Source organism: Eutrema salsugineum, unplaced genomic scaffold, assembly GCF_000478725.1.
Source record: "Eutrema salsugineum unplaced genomic scaffold, Eutsalg1_0 scaffold_1, whole genome shotgun sequence".
Classification (NCBI taxonomy): domain Eukaryota; kingdom Viridiplantae; phylum Streptophyta; class Magnoliopsida; order Brassicales; family Brassicaceae; genus Eutrema; species Eutrema salsugineum.
This window is the reverse complement of record NW_006256909.1, coordinates 645,522-665,380: the sequence shown is the minus strand read 5'-3', so window position 1 is coordinate 665,380 and position 19,859 is coordinate 645,522. Positions and strand designations below refer to the sequence as shown.

At 36.4% G+C, this 19,859-nt stretch overlaps 7 protein-coding genes and 1 non-coding gene across 11 annotated transcripts; 4 read left to right on the top strand and 4 right to left on the bottom strand.

Annotated features, from left to right (window-relative positions):
* Window positions 1-835: 835 nt before the first annotated feature.
* Window positions 836-1,290, bottom strand: LOC18029008 (defensin-like protein 75). The gene is made up of 2 exons (XM_006411729.1): window positions 1,224-1,290; window positions 836-1,020 (listed from the first exon to the last, which is right to left on the bottom strand). The coding sequence occupies exons 1-2, from the start codon at window positions 1,288-1,290 to the stop codon at window positions 836-838; spliced, it is 252 nt and encodes an 83-aa protein (XP_006411792.1).
* Window positions 1,291-6,361: 5,071 nt separating this feature from the next.
* On the top strand, window positions 6,362-8,754 carry LOC18029006 (ubiquitin carboxyl-terminal hydrolase 3). The gene is made up of 6 exons (XM_006411727.2): window positions 6,362-6,660; window positions 6,972-7,088; window positions 7,221-7,319; window positions 7,423-7,617; window positions 7,705-7,886; window positions 8,113-8,754. Exons 1-6 carry the CDS (start codon window positions 6,544-6,546, stop codon window positions 8,513-8,515), a joined length of 1,113 nt encoding a protein of 370 aa, XP_006411790.1. The 5' UTR covers window positions 6,362-6,543; the 3' UTR covers window positions 8,516-8,754.
* A 1,018-nt stretch (window positions 8,755-9,772) lies between these two features.
* On the top strand, window positions 9,773-12,029 carry LOC18029005. 2 transcript variants are annotated; one of them, XM_006411725.2, is made up of 7 exons: window positions 9,773-10,029; window positions 10,549-10,669; window positions 10,746-10,816; window positions 11,062-11,355; window positions 11,462-11,504; window positions 11,597-11,705; window positions 11,781-12,029. In XM_006411725.2, the coding sequence occupies exons 1-7, from the start codon at window positions 10,000-10,002 to the stop codon at window positions 11,860-11,862; spliced, it is 750 nt and encodes a 249-aa protein (XP_006411788.1). In that variant the 5' UTR covers window positions 9,773-9,999; the 3' UTR covers window positions 11,863-12,029. The 2 variants fall into 2 exon arrangements, with proteins under 2 accessions (XP_006411788.1, XP_006411789.1); XM_006411726.2 differs by having other exon boundaries at window positions 11,585-11,705.
* A 139-nt stretch (window positions 12,030-12,168) lies between these two features.
* Window positions 12,169-13,441, top strand: LOC18029004 (F-box/kelch-repeat protein At4g39560). Its single transcript, XM_006411724.2, has one exon. The coding sequence runs from the start codon at window positions 12,298-12,300 to the stop codon at window positions 13,357-13,359; it is 1,062 nt and encodes a 353-aa protein (XP_006411787.1). The 5' UTR covers window positions 12,169-12,297; the 3' UTR covers window positions 13,360-13,441.
* Window positions 13,442-13,559: 118 nt separating this feature from the next.
* LOC18029003 (ras-related protein RABH1c) lies at window positions 13,560-15,262 on the bottom strand. Its single transcript, XM_006411723.2, has 6 exons — window positions 14,953-15,262; window positions 14,490-14,560; window positions 14,258-14,346; window positions 14,053-14,167; window positions 13,880-13,970; window positions 13,560-13,780 (listed from the first exon to the last, which is right to left on the bottom strand). The coding sequence occupies exons 1-6, from the start codon at window positions 15,067-15,069 to the stop codon at window positions 13,622-13,624; spliced, it is 642 nt and encodes a 213-aa protein (XP_006411786.1). The 5' UTR covers window positions 15,070-15,262; the 3' UTR covers window positions 13,560-13,621.
* Window positions 15,263-15,864: 602 nt separating this feature from the next.
* On the bottom strand, window positions 15,865-16,862 carry LOC18029002 (50S ribosomal protein L23). Of its 2 annotated transcripts, XM_024149494.1 has the most exons (2): window positions 16,255-16,862; window positions 15,865-16,173 (listed from the first exon to the last, which is right to left on the bottom strand). In XM_024149494.1, the coding sequence occupies exons 1-2, from the start codon at window positions 16,775-16,777 to the stop codon at window positions 16,148-16,150; spliced, it is 549 nt and encodes a 182-aa protein (XP_024005262.1). In that variant the 5' UTR covers window positions 16,778-16,862; the 3' UTR covers window positions 15,865-16,147. The 2 variants fall into 2 exon arrangements, with proteins under 2 accessions (XP_024005262.1, XP_006411785.1); XM_006411722.2 differs by having other exon boundaries at window positions 16,073-16,862.
* Window positions 16,863-16,952: 90 nt separating this feature from the next.
* LOC18029001 (oxidation resistance protein 1) lies at window positions 16,953-19,612 on the bottom strand. 2 transcript variants are annotated; one of them, XM_024150086.1, is made up of 9 exons: window positions 19,464-19,612; window positions 19,138-19,386; window positions 18,212-18,822; window positions 18,047-18,119; window positions 17,865-17,942; window positions 17,701-17,764; window positions 17,526-17,613; window positions 17,345-17,429; window positions 16,953-17,227 (listed from the first exon to the last, which is right to left on the bottom strand). In XM_024150086.1, the coding sequence occupies exons 2-9, from the start codon at window positions 19,246-19,248 to the stop codon at window positions 17,144-17,146; spliced, it is 1,194 nt and encodes a 397-aa protein (XP_024005854.1). In that variant the 5' UTR covers window positions 19,249-19,386; window positions 19,464-19,612; the 3' UTR covers window positions 16,953-17,143. The 2 variants fall into 2 exon arrangements, with proteins under 2 accessions (XP_024005854.1, XP_024005853.1); XM_024150085.1 differs by having other exon boundaries at window positions 19,138-19,612.
* A 106-nt stretch (window positions 19,613-19,718) lies between these two features.
* On the top strand, window positions 19,719-19,791 carry TRNAR-ACG. Its single transcript has one exon. It is a non-coding gene; the product is annotated as a tRNA-Arg (tRNA).
* Window positions 19,792-19,859: the final 68 nt, after the last annotated feature.

Genomic DNA, 19,859 nt, shown 5'->3' with positions numbered 1-19,859 from the left:
TTGTTCTGAATAATGTGAAAGTGTACTCTCAGGTCCATCTGCAAGAGTAAAATCGCCAATTTCCCCAATTAATATACAAATAACTTTTAATTGGCTTGTTTCAAGAAGAAAAAAAAAGCTTAGACAAAAAAACAGTAAACTTGAAAACTTCTTTTCTTCTGAACGTTATTATTATTTTTTTTTTAAGTGTTGCAGAGAGTTATATCCGCTTGTCGTCGTGATTGTGAATCATAATATCATTATTTGTAATAAGATATAATGTTGATGACAAAAAGTGTTTTTTTTGGTGAGTATTAGGAGTGCTCATAAGTCAAGGTTTGAGTTCTACGAAAGAAGAAAGATGTGATTTCTAAATACTTTACAAATCAATGTTCATGTCGTAATACTAACCAGTAACCACTATGAGCTAAATACGTGATATGAATATATGGTATTACTCAAAGGCTTAACCGTACATTTATTGATAACAGGTTTCGATTGCACCATGATATACGTGAAAAGAAGAAGAACAATATCTCATAACTTCTTAAATCATTTCTTATATTTGAAGTTTTTGTTTAGTGATCATACAGATTAAAAACTATGCGAAAAGCAGTTTAACTGTTCAGCTAAGCTATTTTTTTTCAAAGATTTGCTTCTGTGATGGTGTGCAGCAATAACGCGACTAATTGTTAAAAGTTCTACAAAACCAGTCCAAACCGGTCGCAACGTTCGGTGCAAGTTAGCTTGCACTTTGATACGTTAAAAGAAGAAAACGGATATATCTTTTTTTTTTCTTTTTAATTGGGAATTCTTAATAATGATCATACAAATTAAAGACTATGCTAGCCGAGATTTAGTTGTTCAATAGAGCAGAGTGTTCAAAGATTGGATGTATTGGTGGTTTGCAACAACAACCTGACTTGCCTCTAAAAGATCCACACTCCCCGTGTGTATAACCCATCGACTTGCAATACATGTCGCACTGGTTAGTGCACGGTCCAATACAGTCAGCATCAACAGAAGTCCCGTTTGCTTGTTCTTCACAATAATAAATATTAGTTAGAAAGAAATAATAAAACCAATATATATATATATATATGTGTAAATGTATACTTTTAACTAATTCGAACCTAAGAAAAAAAATAAACTCAAGGTTCAGAAGAAAAATTAAAATAAATTCAACATAGTGAAAAAATATTTAGAAAATTTGAGAATACTAATAACGAGAATGCTCAATTAACCTGCAGTGACCAACAACAAAGTTATTGCGATGATACTAAGAACATCTAAAGATCTGATCTTGTCCATCCTTTTTTCTGAAGTAATTGTTGGTATTTTTTTGTTCGTTTAACTGTTTGTGTAAGGTGTTGTAAATATTTCTTTCAAGTTTTGGCGTTGATTGTTGAGATCTAATAGGTCTTTATATAGTTACTTGGTGATATAATTTCCTAAGTAAATGATTTCTTGAAAATTTGACTAGAAATTAGCCACCCAGTAAATTGGTAGGAAAAGGAAACCAGAAAAATCTTTCATTTGGCATCTAATATTTTTTTATAGAAAAAACATTTTAGTGTAGAAAGACTTTGACTATTTGTAAGGAATAATGAACAACATTAAAGAAAAACACATGTATCTATATATGGACAAATTTCAAACAGTAAACAAAAACACATGTACAGTATACGAAACTGTGTATGCGGGGACACACAATCTGTAGCTATATAGACATATATAGCCACTGGTTCCATCTTTTGCATGTGGACCGTCGCTATCAAAGATAATAAATCGCCATGTATAACAACAAATCGGTAACCTCATTGCGACATGTGCTTAACTAGATAGTACATATCCGTTGTTTCAGAACGATGTGGTTAGCCACATAAAGCGACGAAGTTACCACCGAGATGTCATCGATTATCTAGCAATCTATGATTACCATTAAAGGTCACTTAGATTGCATGTCTAAGGTCAATGCTCGAGCATAGAGGCGTTCGAGCATGTCATGGTGCTTCTTCTGCAATCCCGAATCTTCGGTTCCGGTAGCGAACCCTTGGTGGCTGGGATCGTCGTCTTCCATCGATTGTGTCTTGTGACGGCGTTTACAAAATTCGGAGCAGTAATAAGAAAACGGTGTCGTAGAAGTATAGAAAAAAAAAACGAATACTACTAAGACTTGCAGATAGTTATATCTTATAAATTGCATCTTATTTAATGCAGATAGTTATATCTGCAACTCTTATATAACGCAGATAGTTATAATTCAGATAGTTATGTGCAGATAAAATGGTAAAAATAAGAAAAGCGACATCTTATAAATTCTTAATATTATTTCTTATATATACTTGAAGTTCTTTATTTAGTGAGCTCATACAAACTAAAATTTAACTGTTCAATTGAGCTGTTTCTTCAAAGATCTGCTTCGTTTTTGCTTGGCAGCAACAAGCCTTATAGGTTCCATAAGATTTACACTTCCCGGTTTCATAATTTTTACTCTTGCAGTCCTTCTTACATGTGGCATCGTCAATGCACCGTGTATCACACAAGCGATCTTGACCATTTGCTTGTTCTGCAAAATAATAAAATTAGTTAAAAAGCTAAAAGAGATGTAATGTGTAATATACACACACTTATAATTTCGAAACTAAGAAAAAAAGCTTCAACATAGCTAAGAAATTTGGAAAATTTGAGAAGTAATAATAATGAAAACGTTTAATCAACCTGTAATGGCCAACAACAAAATTATTGCGATAGTACTGATGACAACCAAAGATCTGATCTTGTCCATTTTCTTTTCGTTTCTAATGTATTTGTTTGTTTTTACAACTTATTGTAAAAAAATTCTTATGTTTTGGTGTTGATGAATTTTGTTTAGATATAATAGGTCTTTATAAGCTAGTTGGTAATATGAATTCCGAACTAAACTAAAATGGATACGTTGAACCAACTAATGTTTTTTTTTTGGAGATTTTGACTGAAAAGAACTCATGAACATTTGACTAAAGATTTATTAGCTAGTAAGTTTGATAGAAAATTGAATTTAGAATTGACTGTATGTAAAAACTAATTTGGTAACAAGTAAATTTGGTAGAAAAAAGGATTCGAATGTTATAACGCTTTGACTATTTGTAAAGCAGAAAATACTAAAACACATTCATAGTAAATCCATTGCTACCAGAACTTTTGATAAACCTCTATTGAGAATTGGGTTTACTATATGAATATGTATTTACGTCGTCGATCAGGATCGAACCAAATCACTGGATTATAGACATTGCAGTTCTTCAATCGGTGAAGGAAGAGAGCGTTGACGGTTCCGGTCAACATAACTTGTCCGGAATCCAGATCCGACAATGTGAATTCTCCGATGGACGAACACTCTTTGAAGCTTTTCAATGTTCATTTCGTAGTACTAACCACTGTGAGCTAAATACGTGATATCATATAGTAGCTAGTAAACTGTCACAAAATACCATTCTTCTTATCTGTCAATACCTCATACATACATTTATCTATAACACGTTTCGTTTTCACATAACTTTTCAAAAACGATATCTCATAACTTTTTAAATTATTTCTTTCATTTGAAGATTTTATTTAGTGATCATACAAATTCAAGGCTTTGCCAAAAGCGGTTTAGTTGTTCAACTGAGCTATTTGTTCACAGATTTGCTTCTATGATGGTGTGCAGCAAGCCAGCAACAACTCGACTTCCCTTAAAAAGTTCTACAAAAATTGTCTGTATACAACTTGCATAACCGGTCCCCATGGCCAGTGCAAAACAAGTAATAGCAATGACATGGACCACGCATGCAAGTAAACATTACGAGATTCTAACTATGGTAAAAAGAAGAAAGTGACATCTTATGAATTCTCAGCATATATTATTTCTTATATTTAAAGTTCTTATTTAGTGATCATACAAAATAAAAGACTATGTAAAAAACAGTTTAATTGTTCAATTGAGCTGTTTCTTCAAAGATTTGGTAATCTTGGGGGGTAATCTTTTACTACGCAGCAACAAGCTTTATAGGTTCCAACATTTATACATTCCCCGGAACTATAAGCTGGATGCGAAGTGCATTCCTTATTACATGCGTCTGTGGTAGTGCACCGACTCCCACACCAGCGATCCTCCGCGTTTGCTTGTTCTGCAAAACAAAAAAAAAGTAGTTAAAAAAAAATATAATGTGCAATATATATACACATATACGCTTGTAGTTAAGATTAAGGTCGAAACTAAGAGAAAAAAAGCTTCAACATAGCTAAGAAAAAGTATTTGGAAAAATCGAGAAGTAATAATAATGAGAACGTTTGATCAACCTGTAATGACCAACAACAAAATTATTGCGATGGTACTGATGACAACTAAAGATCTGATCTTGTCCATTTTTTTTTTGTTTCTAAAGTATTTGTTTGTTTGTTCTTATGTTTTGGTGTTAATGAATTTTGTTGAAATATAATAGGTTTTTATATAGGTAATTGGTAATTTGAATTCCGAACTAAAATGAAACGGATACGTTAAACAAATCTATTTTTCTTGATATTTTGACTGAATATGGATTCTTGAAGATTTGATTAGAGATTTATTACCTAGTAAGTTTGGTATGAATTAAATTTAAGGATTGACTATATATATTTTCTTTCTAAATGTAAGATTGACTATGTATATTTTCTTTCTAAATGTAGGATTGACTATATATATAGTCATCGTGTAAACTTGGTAGTAAAATGATTCGAATGATATAAGACTCTTGACTATCTAATTGTAACGAAAAACAAACACTAAAAACAACTACGTATAATTAATTCATCGATACCAGATAAAATCGGTCGCTCTATGATGGATATAATAGGGCCATTGGTCCCATCCTTTGCATGTAAACCATTTCGAAATAGAATATAATTAGTCGCACTGTATAGCAAATCGCGGTAACCCTGTTGCGATTTTACTTAACATTATATATATATATATATTATATACTGGTTAGTATATAGACGTGGATTAATGATCGCGGCCGAGATTTCATCGGTAATCTATCAACCGTGGTTCTTTGTGTAATGTGTAAAACTGCTGCCTTTTAAAAGTTGTCTATGCCCTTCTCAAACAAGAAAGAGTGATGTCATGGATCGCAAGTAAACATTACGAGGTAGATTTCGAACGTACGTACGTAGTACATATGGTAAAAAGACGAAAAGAGATTTCTTAAAAAAAAAAAAAAAAAAAAAGAAAAGAGTTTTCTTATTAAATTCTTAAATTATTTCTTAGATAGTGATCATACAAATTAAAAGACTATAAACAACAGTTTAATTGTTAGATGGAGTTGGTCCTTCAGGTAACGTAACATCTTTGACGCAGCAACAAGCTTTGTAGTTTCCAAAAGGTTTACAATCCCCAGTAACGTAACCCTGCTTCTTGCACTGTTCCTTACAGTTTGCAGTGCACGGACCAGCAGGTCCAGCACAATCACGAGTACCGTAGGCGTTTGCTTGTTCTATCAAAATAACCAAAACAAAAATATAAGGAAATAGTTAGAAATGTAATCAACGTCGAAACTAAGAAAAAAGCTTCAACAACATAGCTAAGAAAATATTTAGAAAAACTGAGAAATAATAAAAATGAGAACGTTTCATCAACCTGCAGTAACCAACAACAAAATGATTGCGATGGTACTAATGACGACGAAAGATCTAATCTTGTCCATTTGTTGTGTTTCTAAAGTATTTGTTTTTTTTTTTTATATATAACTTGTTGTAAATGTTTGCTTATGTTTTGGTGTTGATGAATTTTGTTAAAATGTAACAGGTCTTTATATATCTAATTAGTGATATGAATTCCAAACTAAAATGTAACGGATACGTTTGAACCATTTTATTTTTTTCTTAAGATTTTGACTAAAAATGAATTCTTGAACATATTTGACTAGAGAATTACCAAGTAAGTTCGATAGGAAATTGAATTTAGGATTGACTATATGTAAACCCTAATTTGGCTAGTAAATTTTGTAGAAATTGATTCGAATGATATATATATATATCTATTGAAATAATTTTATCAAAAAACAGTTTTACATCAAGTACATCAATTCAGACTTTAAAGAGTTTTAATTAAAAACATAGACATTAGTTCCTATTGCGAAACCAGTAACTGAGACAAATTAGTCATCGGTTGTGATTTTCCTTAACAATATAGCAGATATCTAATGTGTACATCTTAGTGAGCTTTTCTTATCTTAGTTCATTTTGTGTATTATAAAATTAACGTTTATTTGGTAAAGATTTAAAATTTGGAGGTGTTCTTTGCAATTTTGACTCGGATGTTTTTTGATTTGATCGTCAATATCTCTCTTCCTTCCTTGGCTTCGCTTTTAAGAGGAAAAATTATAAGAAAAAAAAACTTTGTGATAATAATAATAATCGATCCCTCCCTCGTTGGAAATCTGAAGAATTTATCCGATCGAATCGAACAAAAACGCAGACGCGGAAGAGGAGAATCGCTTGGAGAATCTCCCGAGTCAAATCGGATCAGAAAAAACGGTGATACGGAGGCTACTTCTAGGGCTCATGGGCGCCGCGGGCTCCAAACTCGAGAAGGCTCTCGGCGACCAGTTCCCCGAAGGAGAACGCTACTTCGGTTTCGAGAATTTCGGCAACACTTGCTACTGCAACAGCGTTTTGCAGGTCCTCTTCCTCTCTCCCTCTCTCTCTCTCGAATTTATTCTGATGTAGGGTTTTGTTGAATCTCCAAGCTTTTGGCGAATTTCCCAAGTAGAATCGTCTCGTACTTGTTCAAATTCGTATTGAGTTGGTTGCAAATTGCGATTTTCTCGAGTTACTAGCTCTTTCGAATCGGGGTTAGAAACAAGAGGCTCAAATAGGTTACGTGCGTGCTATGGGACTGGAGAGAGGCTTTGTTGATTAACATCATCGACAAGTTTGATCTCAACTAAATAGTCTTTTATGTGCTGAATCTCTCTCTCCCTCTTGTGCAGGCCCTTTATTTTTGTGTTCCCTTTCGTGAACAATTACTCGAGTACTATACCAGTAACAAAAGCGTCGCCGATGCTGAAGAGAACCTTATGACTTGCCTGGCAGACTTATTTTCCCAGGTATTTCTCATATTTGCTAATGTGCTTGATTAGTGTGTCATCATCTATTTCATTATATCGTGAGCTAGTCATTTCTGCGGATAAAAATAGTGGTACCGTGTAAAGTCTGCTCATTGTAAAATCATTCTGTAGATAAGTTCCCAGAAGAAGAAAACAGGTGTTATTGCGCCCAAGCGATTTGTACAGAGGTTGAAGAAACAGAATGAGCTCTTCCGGAGTTATATGCACCAGGTGATCTTTGCAAATTTCTTCATCTTACCGAACGTTATTTATATAGAAGATGTGTGAAAAGCAATATACTTTTGATTGAATTGGCGATACTATTCTCATGCAGGATGCGCATGAGTTCCTGAATTATTTGCTGAATGAAGTTGTTGACATACTGGAGAAAGAGGCAAAATCTACAAAAACCGAACTTGAAACTTCATCATCATCATCTCCCGAGAAGATTGCAAATGGACCGAAAGTTCCTCAGCCAAATGGTGTTCACAAAGAGCCTATTGTTACTTGGGTGCACAATATATTTCAGGTCACTTTTCTTTTGAATGAAACGATTCACTTCTTCTTAGGTGATTAGTGCAATCTTTGGCTAAATAAAATCCGGATATGTACGCAGGGCATACTTACCAACGAGACAAGGTGTCTGCGGTGTGAGACAGTGACGGCAAGAGACGAAACGTTCCTAGACCTAAGCCTTGATATCGAACAGAACAGTTCGATAACTAGCTGTTTGAAAAACTTCAGCTCGACAGAGACGCTTCACGCTGAGGATAAATTCTTCTGTGACAAATGCTGCAGGTAAAATGTTGGTTCTTAGCCGTACGCCACTGCTTTTCAAAGTTAAATTCCTTAGCTTTCCTTTGATAGCTGCAACTAAATACTAGTCTTTAAGTTCCCTTTTTTTTTCCCCCTTCAGTGGCTGTTTTGTATGATTCGGCGCTCCAAAGTGTTGTGAATTTATTACGCACAATAGATTTTCATAGCGATGACCAAATCCGGATTCTTTAATGTTTTACATTTGCAGCTTACAAGAAGCACAAAAGAGGATGAAGATCAAGAAACCTCCACACATCTTAGTCATCCATCTAAAGCGATTCAAGTACATTGAACAGCTAGGCCGCTACAAGAAGCTCTCTTATCGAGTTGTGTTCCCCTTGGAGCTAAAACTGAGCAACACGGTGGAACCATATGCTGACGTCGAGTACTCTCTCTTTGCAGTGGTGGTCCATGTGGGAAGCGGGCCCAACCATGGTCATTACGTTAGCCTTGTGAAAAGCCATAACCATTGGCTCTTCTTTGATGATGAGAACGTTGAGATGATTGAAGAATCAGCTGTGCAAACATTCTTTGGATCGTCTCAGGAGTATTCAAGCAATACTGATCATGGTTACATCTTGTTCTATGAGAGCCTTGGACGAACCAAGTAAAAGCTGAGGAAGAGAATATGAGAAAAAAGGACTTTCTTCGTTTTTTTTCTCCTTTAACTATTTAGTAATGGTATATGTTTGTGACTATAAAGTCAATTCAATTGACAGTTACTTTTTTTTTGTTTGGTTGACTTTCTCTGCGTCTCTCTCTCCCGAAGATATTTGGTGAGAGTTTAAATTGGAAAAGTTGTTAACTGAAATCTGTAAACTTTGAAAAAACATGTACAGTTAATGGCAAATAACTCCTTCTCTTTGTATCTTTTTTCAAACAAAGAAAACGAAGGAAGAAGATTTTACAATACATTATGTTGAATTACTTTGGTTACATTATCATTATGTCATGTTTTTAAGACTAATGTGTTTTCAGTTTCAGGGAAAAAAAAAACGAACACCAACAAAATGTTGTTGATATGATTGGATAAGTCTGTAACAGCCCATTAACACTATAAATTGGGCTGATAATGATGAAATTAGGCCCCGCGATAAACACTTTTGTCGTGAGAATAAAGTTATAAGCAAAAATACAAACAAATAAAATAGTCGCGGGTGCCTAGATAGAGAGACAAAAACTCAAAAAAAGAGAGTTCACGGGAGAAGCTGACGAAGAAGATACAGCCAGAAATATTGGATCACCCGTGAGCCATTCCCTTTTTGTTATGTTGGTCTATAAACATTAATACTTTCACATTATAATTTTACAAATTTATAAGATTCTAGAGTTATTAAGAACAGTGATGGTATGTGTGGGAATTCAATGCATATGATGATATTTTTTTTACGTTTCAGCAATGAAATGGAGAAAAGAAGGAATATGGAGATGGGTGGATTTGATATGGTTGGTTAATGTCTCTCGATTCTTATATACCATTTATCATATTGTTACTCAAAATAAATAAATTATTGTTTTTGTGCATTACAAAATGGTAGATTGTTATGGAATATGGACAGCTCAGAAAAAATAGTAAATTATAATAATGATTTATACTATATCACGCAGACGGAAAATTTAAAGTACAGACATGCATTTATTGTCAGAGTAATTAAAATGTCAGTATGTTGATCCCATATGGTATAAAACTAGAAAAATAAAAATAATAATGAAACCCCTAATCAAGTTAAGTATTTACCACATGATCCAGAATTTTTTTTTTAAAAAAAAAAAAAGAAGAGAAAGAAGTAAAAGGGTATTTTGGGTATTAAAAGAAAAGTGGAGGCGAAGAATGAGGAATTGTCGTTATCCTTTGTTGTTGATGTCGCAATCAGATGAAGGCATTCACAGGCGAATCGCGCCGGGCCCTGAGGAGAGCGTTCTCAACTTCTCTCTCTCTATATACTTCTTCTTCTTCTTCTTCCTTCTCTCTCTGAATCTGCCGTTACGCGGAAGTTTCTCCACATGCATTGTATACAACACAAGTCTTCAAGCTTCTTCTTCCCCGCTTAATAACCGCTTCTGATTTCTCTGTCGTTTCACGATTCTCTCTGCAATGGCCGCTACTGGTGATTTTTTCGAAGGGGTTAGTTTAGATTACTCCTTCTAGTGTCAGTTTCTGTTTGTTTCTCCATTTTTTCCAATCGATTTGGGTTTGATGCCTTTTTGTTTTGGAATCTAATCTTCGATTCGGAATATTGAGAAGGTGATGAGACTTACGCCTCTTGAGATTCGATTCTGGAAGTGTTTTTAATTTTTTTCCCTTGAATGATTCTATCTTCCTGCATTTGGCTATTTCTTTCTTTAGAGGGATCAATCAAGAGAAAGACTGAGTGTGTTACGAAGTACTAATCTAAGAAATGTTTAGTGTACTCGCTTACTTATGAGAAGAGAAATATCACTCCGATCAAATAACAACTCATTTGCTGCGTTTTTTGCTTTCTTTATTCTCCAAAATTTTGAATCTTAGAGACTCCTCAGACTTGTACTGTACAGTGTTACTGTTTGTATCTTTTTGATGGTCTTTTGGTCAACATGTTTAATATTTTGGTTGGATCTTCCATGTTGTGAGTCTTTGACGAAAGACTCTGCTATTTTCCAACAGGGGAAGCAGCAATTCGCAAGTGTTGCAGATGGGAACGATAACGGGAACACACCAGTCAAGTATCCAAGCTTCAAGGCAACTAAGCCTAGCTTCAGTGATGGTGGCAAACATAGCGCCATAGGTAAAGCTTAGGATTAACGCAGTTTAGATTCAGCATCATGAGTTAAATGACCCTTTTTTTTGCTTTTGTGATACAGATGTTTTTCCTCTTCTTGTCAAGGAGTCTGCATTTCCTTTGAATGAAGACTCTGACATCGATAATTCATTGGTAAGCCCTTTGACTCTGCTCTAAATCTACGATGTTTTTAAGAGTAGAAATTCAAGGCATCACGTTATTATCTGGTTGCATTTGATCTTTACTCAACTTCTTTACACATTTGAAAACACATTTGAAAGAGAGCCTGAACATGTTAGTTGGTAGATCACACGCAGATCTATGTAGACGTTCCCAAGTGTTGTGGGTGTTATATGGTAAAATGTGCTAAGTCCTCTAAACTCTGCATTTTCGTATAGGTCCAAGACGTGTGTACTATCTCAGTCCTACCTGATGAAGGAAGTACAATCCCGCAATGCACATCGCAGTTTACTCTCTTGAGCTTCGTCAAGGCTCTGCTTCCATCTAAAAATCAGATGTTGATGGATGCGCAGCTGAATTGTCAGAAAACGCAGAATCGCATCAATGTGCTACTGGGAGGCACAGATTCCTACCAGTCATGCGTTGTGGATATAAATGTCGAGAAAGGGAATGGTGGTGAGACGGTGACATCCCATGACGAAGTTGCTGGAAGTGTGAAATCTGAGAGTGTAGTAAGTTGTTTCTATCTCTGTGTTAACAATTATATATGTACTAGTTTTGCTTGGTCCAGAGATGATATCCAAATGTCTCACTCTTATGTTTTTACATCTCTTACAGCATATGCAAAAGGTATTGCAGAGACAAGCAAGCTTGAGCACTGGTAAGATATAACAATAATATCGGTAAAGTTGCATAATATAGGATTGATCTGATGTGTTTATTAACTGAGTCTTGGGGAAGTTTTTGTTGCAGATAAAGCTATCTCCGAGAGATGCCATGATGTACCAACGAATAGGTGGAGAAGATACAAGCGTGCTGCTTCATTTGATTCAAGGAAAATCGTCATCCTATTCTCCATCTTGTAAGTATATATACACCTCTACCTAATTTCTTGGATATATGCGTGTGTATTCACTATGAATGTATTGGATCGCAGATCAAGCGTGGGAACATTGATATTGATCTACCTGACACTGAGAGTGAGGCAAAACGGAGATAGCAGCTTCAATCATATGTAAAACTGTAACATCTATTTTGGCATCTTTCTCCTTCGTTGTCTCTCTTTTGAAAATCTCTGTCCCTAAACTCGTCTTTTGTTCCGAGTTTCATAATGTTGATAAAGTGGATACTTTCTTTGTGAATAGCACTTGCGAATGCTTGCTTATTGCTTAATTCCTACTTAACGTGTAACTAAACAAGGAATTCAAAAGAATCAAGTATTCATAACCTTGAATAGTTTTTTTATGACAACATTTTTGTTTTTTTGATTAAGTAATTCTATGTAGAAAACAGAAAACTATTATGGAGATAGAAGTTGACACAGACAACAGCAAAAGACACTTACTCACGTCCTTGACTTGATCAGACAATAGTTGAAAATTTCTTCCGCGCACGTAAAAAGACAGAATAATTATAAGAGAACCCATCAAAGCTGATTTAGCTTTATCAAAGAGATGTCCAATTCCGCCGCCAAAGAGCCTCCGACGAAGGAGGAAACGTCACCGTCGTTATCTTCATTGCCAGACGCGGTGGCTCATAGCTTCCTGGCTCGAGTCCCGAGATCGGACCACAAGGCCATATCTCTGGTCTCCAAGAAATACCGGTCTCTCGTACTATCCCCTGAGCTATACAAGACGCGATCACTAATGGGTCGCAGGGAAGAGTGCCTCTACGTATGCTTAAGCTCCAGGCCTTACTCAACACCTCTCTGGTTCATCCTCCGCCGTGAAAATGTCAAAACCACAGAACCCGCCGCGGAGTTGATTCCGATCTCTTCTTTCCCTTCTCAGCCTCAAAAATTTTCCTCTTTCGTATCGCTGGATTGTGGGATTTATGTGATGGGCGGATTCATAAACGACGATCGCACCTCCGATGTCTGGTTCCTGGATTGTCGGTCTAACAAGTGGCGTCAGGTCTCTTCCATGGGAGTGGCTCGAGCCGCCGCAGCCGCTGGAGTGGTAAGCGGGAAGATTTACGTGTTCGGAGGCTGCGAGGACACGACCTCCTCCAAATGGGCAGAGGTATTCGATCCAAAGTCACAAACTTGGGACACTTTGGTGCCAATGGACGATCGGAACGAAGGTGATAATTCGATCCGCGAGACCCTTGTGATGGAAGACAAGGTTTACGCAGTGGATATATGGAACGGATGCTTCTATTATTGGCCGAGTCAAGGTCAATGGGGAAGAAGGAAACCAGAAACCCAAAGTTTTTATTGCGATAGCTTCGGGAATATGTTTTGGCGTGAGTCAGAGGAACTGGAGTGGAAGAAAGTTAAGGGTTTGGAGTCTCTACGGAAGTTTTTTCCTAGGTCGTCCGTACGGACGTGTGCGTTGGAGAAGCGTGTCAGGAAGCTGAGCAATTTCGGTAACAACATTGTCGTCTTCTGGGTTGGACCTTGGTGTGATGTTTGGTGTGCTGAGATTTCATTGGAAAGAAGCCAAGAGGAAGGTGAGATTTGGGGCACCATTGAATGGTCGGAAGCTGTCACCATACTTGATCATGTTGCAGTTTGAGGTTTTGTATTCTGCTACTGTCTATCTCTAATCGAAATCATATCACAAGACACAAAATGTATTTGTTTCACTTGTGCTGTTTGTTCCAAGAGCTATAATCATTCTTGTTGTATATGATTTACATGTTTTATATTCTGTTTCTGGCAATGTCTAGTCTAATAAGATGAAAATCACAAAAAAACTTTCTTGATTCCCTTTTTTTTTTTTTTGGTTCTTTGGTTCACAGAATATGTTTCTTAAACAGAAAATGTTTATTTTTGAATCAACAAGAACAGCCTCCTCCACCACCTCCTCCTTGTTGCTCACCTTGCGATGAATTTGAAGTGGTCTTTAGGTTCACATCGACCATGTCCTCTGATTTTGTCGCCGATGAATATGAATCCATCCCAGGTAATGCTGCAGCAATCTTCCGGAACAAAGCCTGCAATGATATGACACTCGTCAATGTTTGTGAGAGAAATCAGAAAACAAAACAACTCGCTCAAGTCCTTATATAATTCTAGCTCCTGTTTTTGTATACCTTAATGTTGAAATTTTCTTTCGCGCTGGTTTCGATGAACATCACTCCATGCTCTTTACCCTTGTCTTCCCCTTCACTGATCGATACTTGCCTGTTTTCATTATGAAAAGCCTGTTATGATTGACTCATAGAATCATTTACCCATGGAAGCTGATATTGCTCTTTTTTTTTACCTTTTCTCAACAAGATCAGTTTTGTTTCCAACAAGAACAATAATAACGTCCCCTGAACCTCTTTCTCTGTGTACATCATCGATCCATTTCGATATATTCAGAAACGTTTGCCTATCTGCAAAACGAACCACAATGTATTGAACACATAACACACACAATAGTGTACTAAATAGTGAAAAAGAGGTAGATAACAAAGCTCACTCACTGGCTACATCATATACAACTATGGCAACAGAAGAATCTCTGATGTAACTTGGGATTAGACTCCTGAATCTTTCTTGCCCAGCCGTATCCCTTCAATCAAAAACCAATTTTTCTTAATCTTTGGGGTTACCCTTTATTTAACTAGCACATAACACATATGTGATTCTTTGACAAGGAATGTTCTCCCAAATCTAACGTGGTTTGTTTCAAGTAAAAAAACTTATAATTCTCACCATAGCTGCAAACGAACTGTTCGATCTTCGAGGTACATTGTTTTCGACAGAAAATCAATCCCAATGGTAGGCTGCAGAGAGAATACGATTAAGGAAGGCTTAATGACTAATTAAAACGTAATTAACACGTCAATAACAAGAGGTTACACGCAAAAAAAAAAAACAAGCAACAGTACTTAATATCGATCGTCATCATTGTCAGGAGACAAATTAGACCATCACACAGAACAGATTGATCATAGGGGAAAAACTAAGTGATCAACGACGGAGAATCGACCAATTCGAGATGTAATTTCTAACAAATCGTAACACAGACAAAAAAACCGATCTTCGAATCAAATAAAACAAAAAAACGAGAACCAGAATTAACGCAAAGAATTTCAAGAAAATCAACAAAAGAAGCTGAAGGAATAACAATCAAAATCAAAGATGGGAAGGGAAGGTGTTTGATTTTGAGTACTACCTGGTAAGTGGTATCGAATTTATCATACATGAAACGGGTGATGATGCTGGTTTTTCCGACAGATTGATCACCTAAGAACACCAGCTTAAACTTGGCCAAAGCAGAAACCGCCGCCATTTGAAGGAGAAAGGACAAGGAAATGGAAAAGAGAAAGAAAGTGGTAGAGATCCGAAATTAGAGCAGATTTCTTCTTCTTAGCTTTCGAAAAGAAAGAAAGAGAAGGCGAGCACGACGACGACGAAGACGCGGTCGCACACAAAGCTGATATCTCCTTTCGCCACGCGCCAAGAGTTTGCAACACCGATCAAATTTCAACGATTTCAACGATTTCAACGGACTACTTATAATATGGCGCGTGTATAACACTTTATATTATGATGATGAGATATGTTTTCTATTATCTCTCTCTCTAGTTTCTGTATCTAACATGTTTGCAGTAAATCTCTTTTTATTTTGTGTAATGCGTACAGTCTAAAATCATCTTCACCTTCTCAGATTCTGACATATTCTATTATCAAATCTTAATGATATTTTGCATCATATATTCAAAAAAAACACAAACAAAATTAATATCATACCAAATAAGAAATTACTAATAATTCTTTAAAATCTTTATTTAATTATTATTATTATTATTATTATTTATTTGTTTTGAAACAAGGGATTTATTTGATTAGTTACTAGTATATAAGATACATAGATAGCCAACGATTTTCTCATTTGATAGCATACCTTTCCCTGTTTTTTCTTTTGGGCATCAATTGCAAACATTGCCTCACCATTTCTTTTGGTAATTAGAGGTTTTGGACTCTTTTAAGATTTCTAAGAAAAAAACAAAACACTAAACTAGTAGCCCACAAATGGTGGATTTTTTTGGAGGATGATTAGAGATGGCAACAATGGCTGACGTAGTGAATTGTTATAATTTACAAAACGTTTTGGCATATCTACTTTTACATTCTTATGTGACTGAACATAAACCCATCTCCACAGAGGCATAGACAAATATAATACACCATGACTAGTAGGAGTTATACGCTTATGCATTCTTGCAGATTGTAAAAAATGGAAAAGGCTTTAAATTCTTGCGAGCTCATAGCTAATGTCTTCCATAATCATAAGTAGAGAAAGATTAAAGATTTATTCGCCAAAATAACAGACAATCTCTGAGAGCTTATACGATTCAGATTCACGATCAAGCTCGTCTCTTTTTAACAGCAACTTCAATCGAACAGAAACAAAATCCGATTAGCTATAAGAAACACAAACCCATGTTGGGATCAGAAAAAAGGCCCTACTTACCGCCAAATCTCATGTTGCTCCATGGAAACTTCGCCCCCGCCACAGCAGCAGCCCTCGCCGGCGAATTCGACCTCTCACCGCCGCGACGACCTTTACCTTTCCCATAACCGCCGATTTCCCTCTTCTCCTTCTGCTCAAGCCAGTGACTCTTTTTGTCGTCTTCTTCCTCCACAAAGCTGGATCCTTTCGCTTTACTCTTTCTATCTTCTTCGATAAACTTCACCGGGAACAAATCCCTAGAAATGGATAAAGGGTTTTTGAGAGTGACGTAAGCCTTCTTGTAATCCGCCTTTGCAATCAATAATCCCCCACGCTTCTTCTTCTTCCCATCCATGTTTAAAGTATTCACCTTTTCGACCTCGAATCCGTAGAGAGACTCGAGGACTCGCTTGATCTCAATCTTGGTCGCGGAAGGGATCGTTTTGAGCGCGAATTCGTGGATGTTCGTGAGCTTTGTAGGCATCAGAAGCTTTATCGGAAGATTCGCGAAATGAACCACTCGTCCTCCCAATCTACTCCCCATTTCTCGACAGACTGGAGATTTGAATCGGCGAGTCCGTTTTCTTCTCAGATAGGTTAAAAAATGTAAGAGAGGGTTTATGTTTATTTGCTTTGTTCTTCCCTGAAAACTTCTTTCCATACGCTTTATTGGGCCGAAATAAAGTTTAATGGGCTGAATGTGCCTAATATAAAGATGCTTGAGAATTCTTTATTTTGAATTTCAGTCCAAAATCATTACAAGATTTCCGAGTTACAAAGTGAGGAGTATTTGAGATGTGACTTAGCCGCTTACAAGATCAGAAAACAACATTACATCATTATACTACACATTTACAAAAGAGAGCCTCACTTTTTTTATATTCATTTCATAAATTTTTCATCGTGATTATCACCATCTGCAAATACCAGGCTCCATTGTTTTGCTGAGAGCTAGAATCTCATCATACTTTGAGCCATACACAAATCCCCATAGCTGCAACAATCAAAGGTATTTTTTGTTTGTTTCAGTAAGAGGTTGAAACAAAAAATTGAATTTTTTTTTATAGGTTTTTATTCGCCCTTTCTAGAGGAGAGGGTTGAAGGTAACTACCTCTACTTCCTTAACATCAAAGTCCTGAGAGTTTGCGAGACAAGAGTTCCCATATGTCTCTGAGTAAGCACTTGATCCGCTTAGCCTAAAAAGAACACGATGAGTCAAACGAATTGAGGGATCATGGCTTTGATGTTTGCCGAGGAAATAGGATTTTTAAGAGTGTGGTATGAAATCTTACAGCTCACTGTCTAGATAGAGAGCAAAATGTCCACCACCGCCTAGAGCTAGAAAGTCCTTGGAGCATAAAGTGTAGAACCGATTTGCGCCTGCTCAATTGCAAACCACAATTACAAGTGAATACGAAATAGACTCCAAAAAGCTCTACGTTGCTGAGCAATGCATATTAATATTACCCGTGGGACGGTATATTGCAGGTTGTCCAGACTTATTCGTAAAAACAAATGTACTGTTGGTTCCCTGACACCAAAACAAGACAAAGAAAGAATCTCAATTAGAGAGAAATGAAAGAAAATTTGATAGACGGAATCTAATAAAGATTGGATCTTTGGAACCAAACCTGATACTTTTTATCAGTTGGTATCAAAGGTGCCTCCACAAGCCCACCAAAAACCGAACCTTTTCTGTCTCCAACAACCTGAAACAGTGGTGATTTTCCTCAAAGAGGTCTACGAAAAGGTCCAAACTTCTTTATCAAATGAAACCAAGTATTTGCGCCAGTAAGTGAATTTTCATTTTTACCAGTAAACTGAGACCAGGCCAGAGGAGGCTTTTCCTGTACAGCGTTGACAGTGATATACCGTGCCTCCATGTACTAAAAACCGCAGCAGATTAAAATTAAATGATCACCCACACCGATAAAATTAGAAACCAAACTCTAAAATGCTTTGAATGTAGTTCTCTCACCTATAAAGCAATATCCATTTCCTCCCTTGAACTAGCGCAGGAAGTGAAGTATAAAGGGAACGTCTTGACTGGTCCGATAAAAGTAAAGAGGGCTCCGAAATTTCAGGTATAATTGCTTGTACTATTGTTGCTTCCTCTTTAGCATTATTATTCTGCACCGGCTTCATCTCCAAGCCATCATATTCTGTCTCTTCATCATCTGGTTTCACGTCAGAGTTTCCCTTCCGCTCCTTAACCCCGGGAAACTTAACAGCCTGATAAAAGTTCCTCAAATGCTGTTTATACTTGGACAACAAGCTCTTCTTTGCACCACTACTAGTAGTAGTCTCCTTCATTGTTCTAGAATTCACCGAAGATGATGACGTATCGCTTGTTTCTGCCTCTGAATCTTCTTCTTCTTCTTCTTCTTCTTCTTCTTCTTCTTCTTCTTCTTCTTCTTCTTCTTCTTTATCGTCCTTATCCTGATCTGTTTTCTTGTCTTTGGGATCTGAGGATAACAATGAACCAAGGAATGCAGAGAAAGAAGAAGTGTCTGGTTCGTCTACCAAATCCTTAGGCTGCTCTTCAGTGATAGACTCTAGTTGATTTCTCTTTGACTCATCTTCCTCATCCTAATTAAGCAAAACTTGAAACTTTACAAGAGTGTAAACAGGAAAACAGAAAGGAGCTCATTAAATGATACACACAAATTAAAATTCCCCTAGAAACACTCAATTCTCAAGCAACTAAAGCATTAACGCATTTCCGATTTCACACCAAAGCCAAAAGCCAGAAACATATTACAAAAAATTCCAAAAAAATACCAAGCAATCGTCAAGAACAAAGATAGAATCTAATGTCAAAACCCCAAGAACCCTTTTTTAGAAAAACAAATTGTCGGACTGAGTCAACAACAGAGAAAAAAAAAAGATGAAAAATTTGGGTACCGGAAGAGGACGAGCGGAGGAGGGTTTATCAGAGATCGGATTAAGAAGACCGGCGGTGAGATCGGTTACGAAGTGCACTGCTTTGCTTCTGAAAGATTTGTGTTTCCCCATTATTTGTCTCCTTGTCCTTTAAACTATCCTATTTTTAGTGAAAAATTAAGACTTTCAGATTCCACACGATCCTTTTGACGAATCTACACCACAAAATGAGTCAGCTCTCTCTCTTTCCTTCTGGTCTTTCTGTATTAGCTGTAGATCATTTACCTAATAAGCCATAGATAGAAAATTAGAAACAACAAATTCTAAAGAAGAAAGAAGAAAACCACCTATCTCTCTGTCTGTCTCTCTTTGCCTTTCTTATCCAGTTTACTTTCCCTCTGCTAAAATTTCCTGAGAAGCTATTTTTTCAAGAGGGTTTTCGATATTGAACGTTTTTGAGACAGCTTAACTAAAAGAGAAAGATCATTTGGTAGACTGCGGGTGAGAGAAGATGACGAGGAAAGGAAAAAAAGTAGACTTCACGCTTTTCATTATATCATATAGTTATTATATTTTTGTTTATAAATGAAGATAAACAAAAAGACTCCATGGCCCAATGGATAAGGCGCTGGTCTACGAAACCAGAGATTCTGGGTTCGATCCCCAGTGGAGTCGTATTTTTTTGATTCTACTTTTTTTAACATATAGTACTAGTCCGTTTTCAATCACGAAGAGCAAGCAAA